Raw genomic sequence first — 24,185 nt, 5'->3', positions numbered from 1 at the left:
CTGTTTAAATTTGAAATTTTTTTTTTTTTTACCCTTCTTCCTTCTACCTTCCTTTTATTCTTTTCCACGTCAATTTCGTAAAATCTGTAAACCTTTGCAGTTACTAAACCACGTATCCTCTCCTCATCTCTACGTCTGCGCAATGGCCGTATTTAATACACATGTACCTAGAATAGTAAATAATTTCCTATAAAAGAGACGAAAGATCATTCTTTCAAAGGAGCTCGTCGCCTGCGTTTCACATATTATACAGGTATAGTAGGGTACGTGTGTGTGTATATATACATATATTATACATGTGTAATACGAGTAGAAAAAAAAAAAGAAATGAAACCGAACGATGAGGTAATTATAGACTTGCACGGCTAATTCGCCAGTTTAAAAAACACACACACATATATTCTCGACATTTGTGTATGTATATTCATCAAAGATCAGCAGATATTTAAGATTTCTTATACCTGTACACATCTGAATGCAGCGTAGGATATATGCCGAAATCTGATTCGACGAAATTGAAATAATAAAATCTAACAAGACGAAGGACGAAAAAAAAAAAAAAATAATAACATCGAAAGAAGATGAGAAAAGAAGAATGAGGAACACACGGTTATCGATGTCGTCAAGTTGTAAATATTATACTTGTATATACTTATATAAGAGAAACTCTCCTCCGCAATTGCCGTTGCCTAGGTCGATTTCTAAGGAAATACCGGACCCGGGGTAAAGTGCGCGGGTTAACGACACGAAACCTCTGTATACACATTATGTGAGTGCATTGGTAAATACATACATGTATAATAATAATAATAATAATAATAATAATAATAATAATAATAATAACAATAATAACAATAATAATGCGTGTGTGTGTTTATATATATAGTATATAGCATGGATCGCCTCAAAGCACACGAAATGTTATGTAACATATCAATCGCGCGACAAACTCGCATCGCATGTTTTATTTAGTCAGGCAAAACGCGCTTGCAATATAAATTCTCATCGTCGTTGCCGCGTCGTTGTGTGTGTACACAGAGTCAAGGGATGCAGCGATAAGTATGATATGTAACTTATCGGAAAAACTAAGCGTATTTTGACCAATTTCCTACATCGTATAGGTCTACCTAAATAAGTATGATATGTATATAAATGATATAAATTGTACGCGTGCCGTCTAAGACGAATTTTTTTGTTCGTTAAAAATAAAACAAGAGGTAAACCGATATTGAGATTAAAAAAGATCCTGTCATATTCCAGATCTAGATATTTATTTACGCCGTGTTTTATTATCCGTGAAATGTTTCATTTTCATCATCGTTTTACCCATTTCACGCTCGCCAAAACTTGGGGCTTTTGGATATATTTTTCTCATTTCAAATCATTTTATCATCGTCAATCGTTTAGTAGACTCTTGCAAACCGCACGACCGGAATGTCACGAATTTGGGCACTAGGTGAGACGCGCGAGAAAAGAGAGAATGGAAATGAACGGGCGGGGAAAGAGGAAGGGGGAGGCGGAGGGGGAGGGGGAGGGAGGGCCTTAATGTCCAAGAGCCCCAAGGCCAAGATTTTGCAGGTAGGTAAGTGTCGCAACGACGTGATTGGCAAGTTACCGCAAATCTTTTCGTCGTCCGAATGTGCAAGATCGACAGCCTGAGGAGAGGGGCGAAAGAGAGAGAAAGAGAAGTATACGGTATATATATTTATGAAAAAGAAAAAGATAGATAGTTGTATAGAAATTAACGGTACGGTAACGCAACAACAAATAATATATACCACGGGGCGTATGGTGACAAAACGTCAAGTATCATACATATGTATATATATAAGAAATTGCGCCAACACATAGACGTATTTGTATTTATATTTATTTTTGTAACACGTGTGTACATTAGACTGTATAAAAAAACCGATTTTTTTTTTTCGTTCAATATTCAAGTTGAAAATATTGAAAAAAGTATGCCGTCCAAGTTTCAGCTCTTAATGTTTCATATTTGGGGGTTCATCGGCGCGATTTTTTTTTTATTTCCCATTGAAATAACATTGGAATTTTTTTTGTTTAAAGTTTGTAATTTTACAACTCGTCAACGCATCAGCGTATCGGTAAGATCGGAACGTAATATTTGTCGGTAATTGAAGGCTCTGCGAGAAAGAGATTCTATTGTCATTATACGATAAGTCTAATCTTTCAAAAGTTATTTGTGAGAAAAAGATCGCGTAATATAGGTGATTACGACTCAAGCTTGATAAAGTTTATTGAATTATTACATAGAGATCAGCATCGTAGTCGTGATTTATTTCTCATCCTCTTGCGGGTAAAAGTATAATTTTCACTTGTCGTGTAATTATTGTTCGATCGCGCGCGGTGAAAATATCAGCCTGTGATGTTTCGGGGTTAGAGTGATGCCAGATTCCCCGGAAAGGTCGAACGTCGCTGCCTCGTCCGATGATCGGTACAGCGATACTTTCAACGACTGAATTATACGTCCGGCAAAAAGGAACAACGTCATCTTTGCCAGTTCCTCGCCAACGCAGATCCTTTTCCCTGTGATCCAGATTCAACGATGGAAGACAATGATCGTGGTTAAATTTTGAAATTAAAGACGAAACGAACAAGACTAGATGACAAAAAATAAATAAACAAATAAATAAATGGATTGAAATTAGCAAGGGGGGGGGGGGGGGGGGGGGGAATACACCTATACACATACTACAGTTTACTCGGTAAGCTGACGTATTTTTCAATAACAACGGGACGCCCTGGATTTTAATTTTTTTATCCTTCTCCTGCTCCTGCACTTCCAATGGAAACTTGACACCAACCGTTTTGAAATGGCAGGAAATTCTCCGGTTTTGCGAAGCTGCCATCGTCGGCTATGAAACGCGCCGGTCTAAACTCCTCGGGATCTTTCCAATTTTTCGGATCCATGTGTATCGCCCATTGAAGAGGAACGATCATCGTTCCCTTGGGTATGAGATAGCCGCCGATTTCCGAATCCTGTAAAATATAATTGAGAAAGAGAAAGCGAGAGAGAGAGGGAGAGGGAGAGGGAGGGATCGAAGGAGGAAGAAAAGGAGGAAAGGAGAGAGAGAGCGTTTAGGTAGAGCTACTGCAGAAAGTTGAATGTGCGTACCTAAAGGTTAGCTTCGTATGTAGTTGTAACCTATGACTGTCAATAATAACCGATAAAAGCGAATTCCACAAATAGCAAGCGGTAATAATGCGTTAACTAGCCGAGACATCTCAGCCAGGTGTCCAATTCACCTTGATTCTAAGTGACTTTATACTTCTCACAGAGAGCCGCACGATCGGATTTTTTGAATGGCCTGAGAAAAATCATTCCGTTCTTTGATAAAATGACGAATAATGTCAGACAAAGACGGGATTGGCTTGCAGGAGGAATTAAGCACATGCTTATTAAATAAGACTACTTTAACGTCGATACCAACAAACTCACAGAAAATAGCCGATCAGTCAAGACTGAGAAGAGTACGATTGAAGAGCGCTGCGCATCAATATTTTTTATATTATCTCCATACCTGACAGATCTGGTGGCCAATTTATGCACCCTAAGTGTATGTTTCATATAAATAAGATTATAGCCTGATAGAAAAGGTGTACCTGACTGCCATTTAGCTAGAACTTTAGCAACATCGTCAACAATGCAAAGGTCTAAACAGGTATGTGAATGCGCGGTATGATGGTATTCCGTAAGGAAATAATTTATGATATTTATCATGCATGATACTCCATAAGGAAACACATGAAGATCTTTAGAATGAAAAAGGTTGAGAAGTTGACGAGAGCCGAACGAGTCGAAGTTAAGCAATGTTGTTTTAGGCTTGCGCTCGTCGAACAGCATCCTCAAATTTAAGCAACCAACCGATTTTGAGGGGCCCATAGACGAGGGCAAATAAAGCCTTAGATGCGTTTGACATAATAATCTTAAAAATCAAATACTACGGCCTACGACAATAGAGATTAGGCGAGGAAGAGATTACTCGCGGACTTGGACTTCTCTGGAAAAACACCGCAACCCGACCTCCGTCTTTGCCTGATCTGTTATTCCAAAACAGGACGTAATCTTGAAACCCAACAACTTCAACAGGAACACACCGCGAAGAAGGAACAATTCAAATACTGAATTAACACGCTAAAAATTATTTATAAAGTATACTTCTAGTCCGACGGTAAATAGATGTTTAGAGGACTTGGAAATTTATGAACGGACTGAAGTAATACGTACGTAAAAACAGTCGCAGTTACAACACTTTGCTTGTTACTGGTGCTGCAGTAGACAGACCTACGAACGGCTCGCTAGATCAACGTAGACGATAGTCACTCTGACGGTAAAAACTTGAACAAATTTACCTAAACTACTTGACAGTTGCAGGGTAAGCATTTTGCAAAAGAAATTAAAAACGTACAAAGCAGAGTAACACGGAATGAATCCGTAGATACCTTCACGCACAACAAAAAGCGAACAGAAACCTCTAAAATCACACGAAATTGATAAAAACCACTCAAGCCTCCTCGCTCTCCGCTTTCCACAAGGTGTGACATCGAGAAGTAGCAGGGAACGTGTTTTGTCAAGGACAAAATATTCGATTGGCATTAATCAGGCGATATGTACTTCAAGAGCACCGTGTGGTATGCCGACAGGAACGACGCTCCGGATTCTCTGAGTTTCCGCGATGACGGCTTCGAGACGTGGAAGATCAGGCCGGTCCTTGAGCTCGACTGGTCTCGGTCCAAGCACCGCCTTCATCTCGTTGTGAGCGGCATCCTTGGGGTGTGGAAAAGTAATAAAAGGGTGTTGGATCCAACGGGTGGGCAATTCTGGAACAGTCTGCAAGTCCAAACGCTGCTCACCTGCTCGCGAGGATAAGCGGCAAGGAAAAGAAGCAGCCACCTCAGGGTGGTCAATGTTGTGTCAGTTCCAGCGCCGAAGAGATCGGCGAGCAAGTGTAGCTTCTGGGGTTCGCTGAAGTGTCCAATGTCGCCTGAGGCCAGTCTGCGTTTGGTTTCTTCCTCGAACATGGCGAGCACGGAGTCCCTCGCGCTTCCAGACTTCCGGCGATCCTCCGAAATGGCACGATAGACATCGTGGGTCTTGAGCTTTCCCTCGACGAGGAATCTCATCATGTTCTTGTACTTCGGTACATGCCTGAAAGTTGGAAGTACACGGAAAGGTGGGACCACGGTCCAAACGTACGAAATGACCCACCTCAAAAACGGCAGAAAGTTGAGCGGCCCGGCAACTCCGATGTGCTTGACTCCGTCCTCCTGTAGCCGCTGTAACCATCTCCAGGTCTCGTCATCCTCCTCCCAGACTCTCCCGAACACCAATAAGTTCATTAAATTACCCATGCAGTGATGGAGGGTCGGATAAGGATCGACCCCTCCGTTCGCCGAACGTTGCTTCAGTTTCTACGAAGACATCAAGGAGATATATTGTCAAGGAGATCGCGACTATCTTCGAGACGATGTTGCATCGTCAAGTGTCCAAGACAATCTGGAGTTTACCGATACGCTCTCTTCGACCGCGGTCAGGATCCTGGACTCCATCTTGTCCCGTTTTGACCCGATCTTCACCATACCGAGATTCCTCAGACAGCCAACGACGAACTTTCGCTGCTCTCGCCACAGATCACCGTCCGCGCAAATCAACCCTTGAACAATTGATCCGGCTGTTAGAAGAAGCTCATCGACTATTCGGCCGATGGTCGGAGAGGTGCGAAAGGAGAATTGAAGAGGAAGAAAGGATCTGGATTCGAGGCGATCATCAATCAGCCGGTATTTTTCGTCCATGAACAGTCTTTACGATTGGTATATGTATGTATACACGCACGATATCCGTATACGTGCAAACGATACGATCGACATTCTTTGGGCTGCATGCGGGAGTCACTTACCTTTGCTAAAAAAGAGGTTTTCACTAACCTGCTCACCTGCAGACGGTAGAACGTGTTTTAAAATGACCTACAACGTTCGCAGAAGAACTTGAATTTACCATATATATATAGATATATATATATATTATATACATTCAACATATTTTCATTTATTCTTATTCTCTTAACGGCTTATGTATTAATCAAACTACAATTACGCCGTCCGGCGCTCACCTTGTTATAGGTGCAATATATAATGACTTGTCAAATTCGATGCCAGGTGTTTCCAAAAGATTTGCACAAGACTGGTATTGTTTTTTCTCTCTCTCTCTCTTTTCTTTCTTTCCTTTTTACTTCCTTTCTGTTTTCAACTATCATAACGACACAAAAGATTCGATTCACGATGAGCTTGATGTGAATTCAATTTAACATATTTGACTGATATATGAAAGAGCAGAATTCCGGAGAAATGAATCACCTTACTTAACAGCGGTGGTGCTAAGAACACGTTGTCACGAATAACAAGGTGTTTATTATCTCGGATTGACAACAAAGTAATTAATAAAATTGAAACAAATTACAGAGAGTACCCAATGTCAATATTGAATAAAAATTGGAACATATTAATCTTTCGGTACCTTCAAATTCACGTTTCCTCCACGATCGAGTGCCGAAAACATCGTACGTATCGAGAATAAACTTTGAATAGAAGAAAAAAAAAAAAAAAAAAAAACACCAACAAAGAATATCTGCGACAAGAATTGCAGTTTGTGAAAGGCAACGACTTCTGATCGATATTGGATACATTCAAGATTGCATCGATCGCGATCGGTATTTGTACAATATACGAGAGGTATGGTGACGCGTTGAGTAGAGTAAAACACCGCGTATACAGGGTGTAGAAAATAACGCAGATATACATGGATTAAACGAGCTCGCGTAAGGTATCAGAAAAATAAACCGCCAGCGCGTTCTCTTTGACATTGATTTTGCGTATGGTCAACGAACATCGAATGCGGAGGTCTCGCCTTGAGCTAGATGCTGCATTATACTCGGCGTCGCTCAGCTTAGCTTAGCTTAGCTTAGCTCAGCTTAGCTTTGAATGGACGGAGGTATTCCACATGAATTGTGCGAGAAAACTGTTCTCGAATAAAAATAGCACCGCCATCATCGTCTGTAGAGGTGACCGATCCTAACAAATAATCATCTCCAATATTTACTGCATCTACTTTTTCACTCTTGACCTCTGCTGTACGTACCGGTGAAATAACAGGTATGTTAAATATGATAGCCGCCTGATGTGAAAATAATTGAAAATTACACAATCACACGTAGCTTGCAATATGAAATCCCCGAAGATGCGGTTCGTTGAACAAGCTTTCGCTATTATATGGAAATCCAGAATTCGAGTCTTCGATTAAGGTAAAAAATTTCATACGATCGTCACGTGTCGTCCGATCGTTTAAATAAGACAATAACGATTAAAGATATACCAGTTTCGATAAATTTCCATTTCTCTTTTTCCATTCTTATTTCTATTACTTATTCTTTTTCTTCAGATTATATTCAACGTACGTAAGGAACGATCCTCGGAATCTTGATGACTCGACTACTGTAGCTGCGTGAGATTTGGATTGAGGTTTACGAGCCAAAGGTGATAAGAATAACTATTACAATGTTTTCCGATGAGTGAATTAAGAACAGCCTTATACATATGCCTGCACCTATACCTCCTGCAGAAGGTAGATATAACCGATTGGCCATCAGCCCACCTAGTCGAGTTACTATCATAATATACATATAAAGTTACATAGTTAATTACACGTTCAAGCTAGACGTTCACGCCTCCGAGGCAGATATAATAATCCACAGTTATCACGTACAGACCTATGTAATGAATCGAGAAATGTCTGAGAGGTGTGTAATCGTAATCCTCGAGAATAACAGTGAACTCATTAACATCGCATCGGTAAAACTATGAACATTCGTTACGCGTGTATGATATTCACTTACCTATAATTGTAAACCTCAACGTTATACGATCTAGTTCTAAAAACTAGTATAACTAACATATGATATACCTAATTTATACTCCAGCCTAGATGGAGAAATAAAACTATAGTAATAATCGATTGAAATTTTTTTATCCCCACACATAAATCGTGACGATTATACGATTATATAATATGCGTCAGCTTTACTGCAAATCAATGTTATATATCATTATACGAAACCATGTATATTATACATAATTATGTGTATTTGATGGAAAGGAGAAGGATTAAATTTACACACGCATCACTTAAAATATCATTTGGGACAAAAACATAATAATAAGAATAACTTGTCTGAGTCATCTAATGACATTTCCGAAACTGACCAAGATAATGTATTTTGAATTCGACATAATTCTCTACTCGGCTTTTACGCGTAAATACATTATAGATATTATTAATAATATACATTGTGACACGGTTTCGTTTTCGTTTCTTCGTATCGCATTACACTACATGTCATGTCAAATTAAGAGCAATATAAATATAATATAGAGACAACCTGGATATAACGGAATGACAACGCGGTCCCTTTTTTTCGGATTCTTCCTTTCCGCTGAAACGATGAACGAAAAATATCTTACGTAACGATTAAATTATACACCTAAAGAGTGGTAACCTAATTCGTCCGGTGCAATTGCCGGTTGTTTTCCGGTTTTCACCTTGGAGTACCTACAGCTCGCTAATACCGCATCATCATTATCATCAGCATCCTCATCGCCACCATCATTGGTGCAGGTGTTATGCAACACACTCGGATTCGAACGACGCGATTCGACACAGTTTTTAACCGACAACTCATTCTCATTCTCTCTCTCTCTCTCTCTCTCTCTCTCTCTCTCTCTCTTTCTCTCTGTGTTTCTCTCTTTCTCACTACCACGTTCAAAAGCGCGACGAAACGTCATCGGAATATTTCCGTATATTCCTGCACACCTGCAACCAACGAGACGTTTGCGATGTTACAAGTATTGATGGTAATGGGAGCAAGTACCTAGATGAATGTATAACTAATTCCCAGGGAGTAAACAACGTGCCCAGACAGACTCTCCCGTGTTCCTTATACTGTAGCAAAACTGTTGGAATACAATTGCAAAAAGCTGAGCATAGGAAGTGAGAGAGGCAAACGGAGGTGGAGGAGGAGGCGGATGGAAGCGATGGATCACTGATCCATACGACTTATTCCAAGGCCGCAGACACGTCGTTATGCATTTCGCTTTTATAAAACACGGCTGCGCAAGACCCGGGCGGTGAATACGAGTGACTAAAATGAAGAAGAAGAAGAAGAAGAAGAAGAAGAAGAAGAAGAAGAAGAAGAAGAAGAAGAAGAAGAAGAAGAAGAAGAAGAAGAAGAAGAAGAAGAAGAAGAAGAAGAAGAAGAAGAAGAAGAAGAAGAAGAAGAAGCAGAGGAGGAGGAAGAAGAAGATATAGGAAAAAAAACAGAAAAATTGAATAAAATTGAAAAACAAAACTAAATTGCGATATCAAAGCAATAATTATAAGTGAAGAGACATCGAATAAGAGGAAGAACTAAAATCTTTCCGTCTCTCTAGATAAAAAAAAAAAAAAGAAACAAAAAAAGTAAAAGAAATTTTTGCATGTATACGTGTGTACGTATACATGTACTTGCATACCTAATCACGCAAAAAGTCGTCAGAGCTGCACAACGTTAACACTTTGACCCTGACATTCAGCCTCGAGTAGTCATCCTCCGTCAGACATTATATTTAAGCTTCCCGGTGTGTTCACTTCGTTATAAGTAAGTAATTCTGGCTTGTCTAGACGTTTTGTATATACTACATAGGTAAAATTGCAGTATTCGTAATGCACGTTTCTGTACATGGTTTACTTTACATAAGATATTTTGCGCACAGAGAGAGATAGAGAGAGAAACAAGGAAGAAAACAAAAGAATAAAAGGTAAGGTGCACATTTTTCACGTTGCTGACAAAAATTATACCAAGTAATCATTATACCTGTACTAAACATACTTTTGTAAGCAGCGTCACGTGCAGGGGTCGAATCACGATCAGGAGTAAAAAGAAGATTAGATTAAAAGTTGCGAGTAATGCACCTCTTGACTCGAAGATCGCGATCCGAGCGCACAATGTTGGGATCTATTACTGCATTACTGCATCAATATCCAGGCAATGACTCCGCAGAGTTGCGATTGGACTTGTCACGACCTAGGAGAACGACTCTCGCGACGTTTTAATGGTGTTCAGTGCAAGTAAGTAAGTAAGTAAGTAAGTAAGTAAGTAAGTAAGTAAGTAAGTAAGTAAGTAAGTGAGTGAGTAAGTGAGTGAACGAGTGTAGGTATATGGAATGCAGTGAGGATTAGTCGGTAAAATTTAACGAGCAGCACGCGCAAGAACGAGTTATACAATTTACACCCATAATCGGATACCTATTTATAAAATGAAGCTTGATATATTATCGCCAATAAAAATTTCCATTAAACCTCGAAACTATACATAGACATACATATGTATTCTATATGTCGCACCATGATTCATTCATAATTATATATTTCTCTAAATATCTCTCGAACCCGCGAACCGTAGAACAAAAAAAAAAAAAAAAAAAAAAAACACACCCTTACACGTATAATACGCAAGCACGAGCTGTGAATTAAGAGTTCGGAAACACAACTTTCAGCAGAACCAAAAACATTCTAAGAACGATGAACATCGCAAATAAATAACGCACGGGATTTTACACGGTGATGTAACGTATAAAAACACCCGAGGGGGATTTTCATACAGAGAAGACAGTTGGGAGTAACAAAAGTGCGAGACCTTCGAGATTCGTTCAACATAGTAAAGGTACCACTACTATGTATCCATGGTTGTTGTTTCGCGAGATTTTCGACAATCCGGGTCTGCGCGCGATAATGATGATGATGATAATGAACGAGGATGACGATGATAACGCTTACAACGAGCAATGGTTCGCGTTTCAAACGAATTTGTGAACACGCGACCTATCAAAACTATCCGGTCCACGGCTGCAGCTTTGTAGTCACGGGGATAAAAATTACGATCTTTGCCAAATGTCGCGACGTCCAAGGTCACATTGTTCCGTCCTTGCTGCTTCCTGATTACGTATAAGGTACATATATACGTGTGTGTGTGTGTGTGTGTGTGTGTATAGCATTAAAAGCTAATGAATTGCCGTAAAAGTATTTAAACAGTTCTTTTGTACCGCATGTATAAGGATAAAAATGGAACCGCGGTTCTTTGCTCTTTGCAGTCTGCGCGGATTGTGATTCAGTCATGGATTTCTCTTCTCTGATCCATGTAAATCGTTTGATCGAAATTGAAACGTTTCTTTCTTTCGTTTTTTTTTTTTTATCTTTCGCACGTTATCCATGCAACAGACGCATGACTCTTTCGACTCGGCTCGATTCCTCGGCTACGTACATATAACACATTATATATACAGACTTAGAATATACTTAACATGCGATAAAACATAAGCGCCGCGATATATTAGAGGCACGATCGAAGCTTGAGCTAGGGGGGGGCATCAACCGAATTCAAGGTCTGTTTTCGCAACTCGGACACTACGATATACATACACGTACGTGTGTATACATATATAAATATATATATATGTGTGTGTGGATAAAATAACACACAGCAGCGGCTAGTTTAACAAGATACTTCGTCAATATTTGTGCTTGTTTGTGTGTTACAAAAGACAAGAAAGAAAAAGAGAGAGACGGAGAGATCAGGCTTGTTCGTTGGCCCTTTAAACGATCTCCTCTCTAATAAATATCGTACTACTGTCAATGGGGCACGTGTGTAAAAAAAAAAAAAAAAAAAAAAAAAAATCCACGAAAGTTACGTATGTACCAACGTGTAAGCAATTTGCCAGACTTACACTACGTTTACATATACATATATACACTCTATATACCGTATATATTATTATACGATGAGGTGAACGAACAGCCGCGGTTAAATAACGAAACGCGCTGAGCAGTTAAGTTCGTCCCTTTCTATACACGTATGTAAGTATCATGTGTACATAATTATGCAATTGATTACATACACGCTGTACAAGCCATACATAACGTATCGATATATGTACATACCCTGCATAACTATACGTATATATATATATATATATATATATGTAAATAAATATAGATTTATGTACAATATTAGGTTAGGTTAGGTTTCAAGAACGATGCTGCAGATCTGATTCGTTCAATTAGGATCGACTAAAAAGCATCGTATTTCCGTAGTTCAACGTTTATACGCAAGAATAACGCGAGCAATTTTTTTAGTATTAGATACCAACTATCGCGAATCGCAGGCTGCGAATTGATTTCCTTTTTCCTCGCGATATCCTATACAGATTATCTCGTCCCGCCTGATCGAATCGCGTGCAACATTTTAATACCCGATTGAATTATTACCACAATACCATTTATACCCGTTGTACCTAAACTGACAAAAAGTCATCGGGTGCGAAATTTTTAGCAATGAAACGTCGTTTCCTTTCGCTTTTTGTAATATAATATAATATAATGTAAACTTTTATTGAAACAAGACTCGTTATTATACAACTCGTTTGTAGGTATAGGTATGTAAACTAGGGTGTGCCAAAAAAAAATAAATAAATAAATAAATAAAAAACTTCTTCGTCAAACGCGCAACAAAATTTCTGTACAGAACATCTCAAATAGAATATCTCAGCCAAGTACGAGCTTTAAATATTGATATTTAGAGATGCCTTCCTATTTTATTTTTTCCATTTTCCATTTAAATAATACTTAAAGAAAAGACAAATTTTTGAATTTTCTTTTCCTCGTAAAAGAGCCTGACTTGTAAATTATCTAAAATATCAATAGAAACAATTCAAGATGACTGATCGAGAATGTTTATAGACGAATACCTCCTAAATTAATCGGTTTCGAATTAAGAAAATTTTATCCCAGTGCTTTTATATCATTCTGCATAAGTCGAGCCGTTTGGGAAAAAATCATTTACAATCATTCAAATTTATTTCAAAAATATGGATTGGTAAAATTTTTCAGATTGATAATTGACGGATTTTGGGTAAAAAAATGCGGTAACTGTTAAAAAATCAATATCTGTAACGATGCACCCCTTAATATTAATATTAAGGGCTCAAACTTTCAGGATAATTTTTACTTGTCGTCACGAACAATGTTTTTACAGTACCATTAAAAAAAAAAAATACTTCGTTTTTTTTTTTTGGCCCAGTCTAGTATATACGATTATAAGGTACAATATCGAATCACAACAGCGGTCGGTGCGTACGACCGGCCTCGAACCCGTCCAACGTTTTGCGCAATCGCCTTCAAGCGATGTAATCGCGCGCCAGCCTGAAGTTTACACATATATATATACGGATATATATATATATATATATACACATATAAATACACCTTCGCATCTCTTGCCGGACTGGGAGCTGTGCGCTTGGTTCCTTGTACGTATTACACACACACACACACGCACACACCTAAATACATACGTATATAGATCGAAGTGTTTAAATGTACGTAACTGAGTACGTAAGGATTTCACTCGACAGAGAGAAATACATATCCACATATAAAGTGTGTATATATATATACATATATGTAAAAAAGCGACAGAGCAAATTGCTTAAACTCTATGCAAACCACGAACGGACGTACGCGTCGAAATGTATAAGTTATACGTGTAATATCGTATTTATAATCGATGTAGGTATGTGCCTTATACATAGACACGTTGTACCCGCAATATATAACGTGTAAACTAGCCGGGCGTGCAAAGATCATCGACGAGGAGTGATAAGAACGGGCGTTGAAAGGAGAAGAAGGAAAGATAAAAAAAAAAAAAACCACGACGAAGAAAATTCTTCATCCCTTGCGATTGAAGAAATTTCCAACAATACAATATATACAATATTTTAGCATACACCTACACACACACACACACACATATATACATATATATGCAACACGTTTTTTTTATATATACTGCAGCAAATGACTCGAAATTAAAATAATCGTCGTAAGATTCGGAAAGGAGGGAAGAGAGGAAAAGGAAAAAAAAAAAAAAAAAAACCATTGAAAACGAGAAAATAAAAATGAAAGATTAAAATAAGAATACAGAGTTGTCTGATGATCGCTTTGGAATTAATTAGCCCGATTTGTATGCATCGCGATTCCTGTAAGTGATCCACACACATCCGCGCGCAAACACAGATTTACACGCATACGCGGACGCGAACGGGCAACAAATCGGCACGAGAGACGATTTAAATATCAATTATAACAGAAAGGCGAAAACGGGGGAAAAAAAAAAAAAAAAAAACGTGGTGGATGAAGGTAAGAATAAAAAAAAAAAATTAAATAAAATAAATAAGTAAAAAACAAAACAAAAATCATCTCGTATGATAAATAACGTTTCGATCCGCCGGCGTAATGTCAACGCACTCGTGCACTCGATATGTTATACGTCACGTATACGCACACATATCTGAGCCTAACATTGCGTACATGCAATTATATAATGTATAGATATGCAGAAATGAATAAAGATACGTACGTATCCCAGAATATTGTGTACAAGCATATATATATATATATATATACACATATGTAAGGGATTCTTTATACATTATTATACGACCTTGAAACCGCATTACTATACGTATAAGCGAAACTCGTTAGTGTGCGTTATAAAGCAACGTACGTGTGTGTGTTTAAATACGACGATTAAACGTCACGCACACGCATAAAAATATACATGTATATATTTAGTTATATAGGAAAGCTGATGAAAAACGGGGGAACCGGATTCACATGAATGTATTTAATTTTAATACATGTATACAATATTTGATACATGAGTATTTCAACTATATCGAATGGCAAATATTGTTATTAAATTATACACATTGATTGGAGAAATCGACGAATGTATTTCGAAAAATTAATATAATGCAGTTTCATTTTCATTTGTACGGGTCTTGTGAGCCCGGTTTGTTTGTTCAATATTCGACCGAAATAATAACCCAATGAATAAGTAATCCAACCAAATTCCTTCGTACGTCCCGTAACAAGTACAGGGAACACCGTGAATTAGGTGAAATATACCTGACGTAAGTTAAAAAAAAAAAAACCAAAAAAGAAAAAAAAAAACAAAACATTACACTATACAAATCCAGATTATATAATCGGAACGATAAAAAGAAATTATACAGGTGTACCAAACTGCGGAGAAATTGGCTGAGTTGTTAGAAAAATTTTTATCGCTAAAACGTAACGTCCCAACAGGTCGACTTTACCAAAGATTTGTATTATTTGTATTATTTTTTTGGTGTCTCAACGGTGACAGCGAAAATGAAAAATAAAATAAAATAAAATCTCTAGACGCATCGGTCATGAACGAGACGATGAAATTTGACGTCGGACTTGACGTATTCACCTACACCTACACCTATAACGTGTATATATGTTATAAGGAGGAGGGCGAACGGGTTGCGGATTACGTGAACCTGCCCATACCACCACCACACGTACACCGATATATCCCAGGTTCAATGCTACTCTCACTTTCACTGTAACACTACTCTCACTGTAACGCTGTCTCTATACATGCATACATACTTACAGGTACGTATTCGCGTCTACAGCAGAAACCAAACGAACAAACGAAAGAGGCGAAGAGAGGAGAGGAGAGGAGAGGAGAGGATAGGAGACGAGGCTCATGCACGTGTATAAACAATATAATAATAAAATCTGGCGAGCTGGTGCTTCAAGAATGCGGCAGAAACGGCCTTCTATCCCTAGTTTCCGACATCTTTACCGCTATGCTATACCTGCAACATGGAATGGAACGGAGTGCGGCGGGTGAGGGAGGATAGGGATACCTAGGATAGCTAATTTCTAAGGCGCCGGGACGGCTGCGTCTACCTGCTGCCTAGAGTTGTTCGTGTATAACGAGCAGCCGCCGTCTGGCTGAGGGAGTTGGCGAGCATGTGTGAAAGTACACACACGCACGGGTGTTGTTAAAGCTCGAAAAGCCCGCGCGGCTTCGTCGTTCGGGACTAACCCTCGTCAAGCCTCCGCGACGTGTCGCGTTTTCACTTTCGGCCCACTTTTAATACGCTAGCAACAAAGAGCTCGGGACCGCGTGGCGGTCCGATGGGCATCTGGGTGGTTATAATACAATACCGATTTTAGAACTGACCCGACCGCTCGAGGATCTCGACGTGCGTTGACCTGACGCGAAAGAATATGAGGAAAGAGCCTGTGGGGGGGGGGGGGGGGGGGGAGGGAGGTTCTGGATTTGGAAAGTTCCGAAAGCGCCTAATTGCGAATTATTTGCTCGAGAAACTTGAAGTTGAGAAATCGAACTTTGGAGAAACGACAGGGTTTAGAACGGTCGGAAGGCCGACGGATCAAGGTTACGAAACGCGAGATAGAGAAAAACTCCGGAAAATAAAGTTACGATAGAGTGAAATACCGAAAATTAAAATTGTAAAAAAATACGAAAAACTGGAAATTGGAATAACCAGGATTTCGAATGTAAAAATATCGAAAGTCAAAAACAAAGAAATATCAAAGTAGTGAAATTTCACCAAGCCAGACATTCACGGAACTGAAAATCTTGGATCATTTGGAATTTCGATGTTTCAGATTTTCAAATTTACTCATCTTTGCACTTTCGGAACATTGAGCGACGGGTTTCGGCCTATTCCAGACTTCGACGTTTCGACAAAGTTTTATTTCATCACTTCAACTTTCGCGACCAAAAAATTTTGAATTCGTCGTTTTCGGAACAGTTCAAATTCGGAATTTCAACCCCACACCTGTATGTTATACTTTTCTTTACGTTCAATCATATTCGAAATTCATTCTTGATTTTCTCCTCGTGACCGTATTAAAGCAATGCAAAAAAAAAAAATTAAAAATCGAAAAGAAAAGAGTATAATTATGCGTACAATTAAAGGATTATTATTACAATTTCCGCTTTCGTACGTATATCAACATCGTCATTTCGTATTTCCCAGCTCGATCCTGCTCTTGTATTATTTCCACCCATACAGGTAGCAATTCTGCCGGTCGTTCACCGAGGACCCGACCGCAATAGACGCGCGTTAGGCAATCGTCGAGTCATTGTCCGGCCCATGCACTATACATACCTCGCATAGTCGCAAGATGTGTCGATTTAACGTGCGAACTAATTTTTCCACCCTACATGCATCAATTGTATGATCGGAATCGATAATTTTATTCCTAATTTTCGATTTTTGTCTTTCTAGTTTCTAGTTTCAAACGTAAATGCCAATGAAATTTTTTGAAACCACGTTCTATATACATTTTACATAAAAATCTGACAGGTGAAATTTGCTAAGAATACACAATAGAATCCATAAAGTTTATGATATAACACAAAACGAAACCTCCCTACTTATCGTAAGCCAAAAAACTGGGCTTGATAGTTTTCAGCGTTCAACACGAATAAACATCACAAAGTGTATTGAACAAAAATATAATTCAACAAAAAACAAATCATAAAATAATATAACGAGGAATTGAGAATAGAATATTCGGACGATGAGAGTGAAAATATATACATCGGAGAGATTAGAACGTATCGACGATATTAGCCGTTGAAGGGAGAGCGATGATGAAAAGTGTACGCTTTATTAAAAAAAACCTTCAATTTATTCACGATATGTGTCGTCGAGATTTTATTAGTGAATTATTGCCTGATCAGACTCTAGTCCGTTACATACACTTAACACCATTTAATTGTATAGAAATTTAAAGACTACTTCTCTCCTTCGAGTGCTGTTAAGGCCTACTTCCTCACTGATCCGCTGACAATGAGACCTCATAAATATTCTCGCTATTTATTTTATACATAGGAAACATCGTCACAATCGGTACCAAAATATCGCAATATCAGATGTTGATACATTCCTGATCGTGGATTTACTTGATGAGATACAGGACAAGATATTCGATCAGCAGTCTAACAGACACGGCATCCGGTTACCGATTTTTATTTATGTAAAAAATGTTTTTTTTTCATTACTATTAATATTACGTTAACGATATTTCAGCATAACGAATACACCGATCGATATACCGGGTCGAAGTTCTGAATAATTTCGAATTATTTGCCGGCGAAACTTGAAGTAAAAAAAAAGACAATCAGACTTCGAAGAGACGACAAAGTTTCGAACGCTGGAAAATCCAACGGGCTCAAAATTCCGAAATGCAATATTCCGAGGATAAAAATATCCTCAGACAGCGTAGTTTACTCAAAGATTGAGTGTAAAGATAAAAACATCGTAAATCCAAAACAAAGAAAGCTCAAATTGCTCAAATTTCACGAAATTTCTCGCAGTTCAACCGTTCCGGCAATATCGTCCTTCCTGGAACTTTGATCCATAGATTTTCAGACGATTAAAAACTCTCGATACCTCGTCAAACTTCCCTATCTTTCTTCAAGTTTCACAACTAAAAAAACAAAAATCGGAATCCCTCGCTTCGACACCCTTTCAAATTCGGAATTTCAACCCCGCCGCAGTACCAAAACAACGACAAGTAATAAAAAAGCCGTATAGCAAAGCGCTCAGCGGCGCTAGTAGTGGAGGGCGTCGACGGATCGGACATCGGGCAGTAGTAGCGGCTGTTCTTGATCGGGCTTAGCGTCCGACCAAAGCCTGAGTCTTTCCACTGGACGGAGAGCATTTCGAAGCAATCAACGCGTGCGTCGCGGCTCTGCTCGCGAATGACGCGACACGCATCGCGGATTCCGCCGTTCGCGTCTCCGAGCCGATGCAGGGACGGTTCGTAAAGGGCGTGGCCCGATCCCTACCCCGTATATTGCCAGTGGTGAAAGGACACTGTCGGAAGGAGACAACCTAGCCGAGAAGAGGGAAGCGGAGGGGAGACTGTAACGGTGGTGGGAAAACGCGACGCGACGCGACTTCTCGACCGATAAATCCGGGCCGTTTGTATGTACGCATGTATAGCTGTACGTGTGTTTTTTAAATTATACGTACTTACACGTATGTGACATGCAAAGTACAAAACTGGTGGCGTGCAGAGTTCCGAGATTTGAGGATCGAGAGTGCGCGTTTTTTTTTCTTCACGGTTTGCGGAATAAAATTTGCACATTTTTTGCCCCTTTCTCCCCTTACCTCGACATTTTTTTTTCTATACATAATTTAATCGTTTCATGTACACTTTTTTTTTTTTTTTTTTTTTGTACACGTACCGGGAGATGAAATTTTTTTTTTCGAATGAGGACCGTTTCGAAAACGTATCGTTTAAAGAGAAACCGGGAGGGAGTAATAAAAACAAATGAGTAAATGAATACACGATTTATGAAATAGATATACTAATATCTATATGATAATATATCTATATGACGATCGATAATTATGAATGGTGTGCGAATCAGATAACGTTGATAGATTTGAAAACTGAAAAAAATTCTTTTGTAAGGTTATCGAATGATAGTCGTATAGTCGAAATATAAACAATGGAGAACGTACAAGGGTGCATCAAAGAAAAATAAAATAGCAAAGCAAGAATATAAAATCGTCAAGAATTATTGTATACAAGTTTGAATAAAGAGAAAAAATAATCTTGCCATTATACCGCAATTCGACTACGTGATTCCTTTATAATCCCAGTGGATGAGAGTAAGATTTGGTAAAATATAAATTTATAAATTTATAAAATCTACTGGATTCGACTAAATCGGCCATCCATCCGGATTATATCACATATCAAGTGATAACTTCCAACAAAATAATTCTTTGACATCTTCGATCATTCAAAATTTGGTAAATCTGTAAGAATCAGACCCTCGCATAAAAATCCGATACAACTAACATCGTCATTGAATTAGCTCTAAAAAGTTAACAAAACTTTTAATCCTCGCAGAGTTTATAGCCGCGACAAATGGCGGGCCGGATCTAATTGTAAATTCCATTATGAATACGGTTGTATAGTATGCAATAGGTAATAATAATGTACTTATATAGAGCGGCAAGTGCGGGCGAATAAAGGAGGAGATTATATACATATATATATTAATGTATATATATATATATGATGAGGTATGAGAAGAAGGAAGACTTAGTAGGTTAGTCGGTTGCCTGACCAGTTCGGATGTTTCGAACGTTGGCAAACCGTTAGACGATTGGACACGCAGAGGAGTGACTGTAGCGCCCTTTCATTGTGTTTTCAGAGTTTTTGCGAGTCGTTCGTAAAGACAGCGCGAATCATCGCGTGGCTTATAATTATCGACAGGCGATCGCTGAGATCTCGAAGTATTGTTCACACTGACCAAAAACTTATTTGAGCGTATACATGGTGTCCAAGCATAAAGTGACCGAACTGACAGGGGTTACAGAGGCGGTCGATCCGAGTAAATTAACCCTAATTAGACAAAAAAAAAAATTGAAAACAAAAAATCTCGTAACGTCTCGCAACGACTGGTTTTAGTGATAAAACTTTGCTGATGTTGGAAATATCTTCGTATTTATGAAATTCGGAAATTTCAAATCATCATCCATTTTCATCGAACGTCCTCGTTGTTGTGTTTGTCAAAAATTCAATGTCAAGATTGTTTTACATTTGAAATTTGTAAATTTGAAAGCGTTCTGTTTTGCATCAGCAGTCGAGCTCGCTTATCGAAAATACGAATCGGATCATGTTCAAAGGTTAACAACGCTGAAAAAACAAAAGAAAAGCGCTATTCTGACAATTTGTTTTGACGGTTGAAAGAAAAGTTCATCAAATAATAATATTAAGGAAGTTATTAGGCGTGTATTTAAGTATAATGCAAAATATTATCGTCAACTTCTATTCAAAAATGGCAACACTAGAGCCATTCTCGTTAGTCATATTGAATTCTACGGCACGTAGTGTAACTGGTGCAAATTTGAATATGGAAGAAAAATGTTTTAAAATCGCTCAATCTACATATTAATAGCTACAGAAATCCGCAGAGTATTTCAAATATATTGATTTTTCTGTGATTCGCGAGTATTTGCATGAAAATATCCTCTTTTCGACCAAAAAAGGGAACTTATTCGTTAATAAGCAACGATTAAATTAACTTGTCAAAAATCCCCTACGAATTTTTGTAGCTATTAATACGTAGATTAGGTGATTTTATTTTTTCTTTTGATATCTAATTTCAAATTTGCACACCAGTTACGCTGCGTGTTCCGCAAGTCTGGTAAGAATGGCTACAATATCACCATTTTTAAATATTTATTCATAATAATTTTTTCTATTGTACTTAAAACGTACGCCCGATAACTCCCTCAAATATTATCAACCAATTACCTTTGCTTCCACTGGAGAAAAATAAAAAATAAAAAAAAAAAAAAAAAAAACAAGCCAGCCGTTACGAGACAATTTTTTAACCACGCGACTTCGAAGACCACATGTTCTTTGGGTTAATTTACTCAACTCGACCACCTCTAAAACCCCTGTCAGTTTGGTCACTGTATGCTGGAACACCCTGTATATATATAATACATATGTACATGTATAAATCTAAAACGATAAATCGTGCAAGTAGGCTGAAACAATATTATTTATACGAGGAGAGTGGGGGGGGGGGGGGGGTAAAGAAAAAACTCCGACTCACCGTATCCATGCATTATCCCGTGAGTAACGAAGAGCGGGGCCCGTCCGGACAGCGAATCCTTCGCGAGGGCCTGACGCACCAGATGAGCTTCGCTGATCAGCACGGTGTAAAGGGATCCCAGCCTCAGTCCGCAGACGGGGCCGTATTTGCGGGCCAGGATTGTGAAGCTCTCGTGTGGCGCATCCGGATTTATCCAGGGCAGGAAACCCAGGATCGGCAACCCCCAGGGTCCAGGTGGCACGCCGTCGGTCCTCCTCGAGCGCAGGAAGACCGCGAGGACTAAACCCGCGAGGAACAGGCAAAGCGCCACGATGTATTCCAGCGACATATCGAACTTTGCGTTGTACCGTGTTTAGGTTCGTCTTTCTGGAAAAAAATTAAGAAAAAAGAATTGGTAATTTTTCTGTCTTTGCGTTGCATATGGGGCATTCAAAGTCAAATCAGCACACCGTGTGCCGCAACCTCGTCGACTTCAATCATTTTTATATGTGACGATCTTACCGAGCCAAAAGGGTCTCGGAATTTTTCTCAGATTTTTTTAGCCACTGGTGATATTTGAAAATAATTGAAAAAACAAATTCCAAAAACACCATTTCTTTTTTTTTTAATCTGAAAAAATTCACACGGATTCCATGATTTGGAATCTGATTTTTAAGTTTTTTTTTTTTTTATATTTCCGATGGTATACTAATAAATTTTCAATACTCGAGAGTAATTATTTCGATACAATGTAAATTATTATTGTGAGAGACAAATTGATTGAAAAAAATCGTGAAAATTGAAGGAATAACTCATTTCCGAAAAAGTTACCCCTGTACACATACCCCTCATGTTTTACGTAAATTACAAGTTTTTGGAGTCGTTGATTACGAATCTAAAATCGCATTATAAAAACTCAAGATGGCAAATCCAATATGGCGAACGAGTAACAAACTCGTTTAAATCCGGAAAAAAAAACTCTGTCCAAGGGTTTTTTGGGGTCGCTAATTACGGATCTGAAATCGGATTTTGAACATTCAGTACGGCGAATCTAATCAGCGACTCCAAAAACCGTGAAATACTATTTCGTTATAAAAGTTCACTCAGGACAATAATGCGTTACTCAAAATGTTAAGAACACTGTAATCTGACTTGCATATGTATGTATTTTTTGAGTTTACTTATTTTTGACTAACGAACCGATCACTCACGTTACGAAAATGAAAATGACGTCAGACGTTTGCGAAGGTATCGAAACAAAGACTGGAGGATCGATGACTGCGATTATTTGAACGCCTGGATGTTTACGTCGGCAAATCTATCACGCGTAGCGTCGCAAGAATTATGGTACCTTTACAAACCGCGATCGAATACCAACACAATAACTGAACCGACGGTGAACGACTGCTCCGATAATCGTTCGACTTACCTTGTAGTACACAATAGCTGAACGTACAACAGCTAAATACAGACAAGATACAAGCGAAGTTCGTAAAGGTGACCGACGGCTGAACGACGGTTCAAAAATAAGACCGTTATTGTCGCAAATACATCAAACCTTGTTTGCGAATAACCAGCAACCGATGCACGCACACTTCGGTGCAAAACTGGTCCAGGTTGCGGAGGCACCAACCTCACGTGCCGGGAGCAGATATAACAGGAGACAAAGAATGATGGCGGTGACGAAGCCGAGTCGATTCCCGGTGAAAATCGTCGAACGAAATGGAAGTACGACGCGATCGAAGGACCGAGTTACGGACGACGAGCACTTTCCGGGTCAACGAACGGCCTCCGGAGAAGTACGATGAAATAAAAAAAAAATAAAAATAACCTCGCTGAATATATCGCACGATGAAGTAAATTTTTGCAACTAAAACGCGAGCGATATGTCAACCGGATGTGAGAACGCCGCCAGCGGCGTCAACGACAACTCGAGCCTTGGAATGCTTCCGACGACGACGCGGCAGTTTCGAGTTCCTAGCACGTTACGTAATGTGATACCGCGATCCAAGGGGAAACTGAACAAGTGGAAAACGGCCAAAAGACCTGTTCAAGTCACTACCCGACGATACAATGACTAGATTTCCTCTCGTGCAAGTCTATTTGTACCAGTTTCGATTGTTTGCGGTATAACAGAAACACAGACGAGCGGAGCAGCAACGGCGTCACAACCGGCATGCTACCGCATCGTTTTGAATAACAGATTTCGAGTTTTGTATTCGTACTCGACCGGGGTCCGTTTATCTGATCGAAATTATTCGAACGGAATGTGAAACCAGTAGCAGAGGGAGAATACGTCCGATTCTTTGAAGCTAAAAGGTAACGACGATATTCGTCGTCAAACTTGACGTGTACGAAGAACGATCTGGATCCGCCTCTGATGTCAAACGACTATGTTTATTAATGATGATGATGCGACGATTACGAGCAAAGTAATGATAACAACAACAAGAACAACGACACCGGAACTATAATAAATAATAATGACGCGACCAAAACGAATGGCGAGAAAGCTGTCATTCACGATCGGTTAACCATATCAGTCACACGTTTTTCAATTGAATATTTTTGCCTGAATTTTGTTACTTGGAGCTTTTT

The 24,185-nt window shown here is 38.9% G+C and overlaps 1 protein-coding gene across 7 annotated transcripts; it reads right to left on the bottom strand.

Annotated features, from left to right (window-relative positions):
- Nucleotides 1-1,964: 1,964 nt before the first annotated feature.
- On the bottom strand, nucleotides 1,965-23,636 carry phtm (cytochrome P450 enzyme phantom). Of its 7 annotated transcripts, XR_006882757.2 has the most exons (9): nucleotides 22,799-22,922; nucleotides 21,609-21,974; nucleotides 5,530-5,675; nucleotides 5,231-5,433; nucleotides 4,876-5,170; nucleotides 4,637-4,789; nucleotides 2,826-3,000; nucleotides 2,271-2,547; nucleotides 1,965-2,144 (listed from the first exon to the last, which is right to left on the bottom strand). XR_006882757.2 is itself a non-coding variant. In XM_046622219.2 (8 exons), exons 2-8 carry the CDS (start codon nucleotides 21,934-21,936, stop codon nucleotides 2,348-2,350), a joined length of 1,500 nt encoding a protein of 499 aa, XP_046478175.1. In that variant the 5' UTR covers nucleotides 21,937-21,974; nucleotides 23,419-23,636; the 3' UTR covers nucleotides 1,965-2,347. The 7 variants fall into 7 exon arrangements, 6 of the variants coding, with proteins under 6 accessions (XP_046478175.1, XP_046478171.1, XP_046478172.1 ...); XM_046622219.2 differs by lacking the exon at nucleotides 22,799-22,922 and adding an exon at nucleotides 23,419-23,636 and having other exon boundaries at nucleotides 1,965-2,547; XM_046622215.2 differs by lacking the exon at nucleotides 22,799-22,922 and adding an exon at nucleotides 23,146-23,395 and having other exon boundaries at nucleotides 1,965-2,547.
- Nucleotides 23,637-24,185: the final 549 nt, after the last annotated feature.

The sequence above is a fragment of the Neodiprion pinetum genome, chromosome 4 (genome assembly GCF_021155775.2).
Source record: "Neodiprion pinetum isolate iyNeoPine1 chromosome 4, iyNeoPine1.2, whole genome shotgun sequence".
In the NCBI taxonomy this organism is placed as follows: Eukaryota; Metazoa; Arthropoda; class Insecta; order Hymenoptera; family Diprionidae; genus Neodiprion; species Neodiprion pinetum.
The sequence above is the reverse complement of the archived record's forward strand: the minus strand, read 5'-3'. Positions and strand labels throughout refer to the sequence as shown.

Excerpts from the sequence above, each read along its gene's own strand:
- phtm (XM_046622219.2), bottom strand. The coding sequence starts at position 21,936 with ATGTCGCTGGAATACATCGTGGCGCTTTGCCTGTTCCTCGCGGGTTTA. Across the intron at positions 5,434-5,529 it reads CGGTCGAAGAGAGCGTATCG|AAACTGAAGCAACGTTCGGC; the intron begins GTAAACTCCAGA and ends ATGTCTTCGTAG. Across the intron at positions 2,548-2,825 it reads TTTCCTGCCATTTCAAAACG|GGAAAAGGATCTGCGTTGGC; the intron begins GTTGGTGTCAAG and ends TCTGGATCACAG.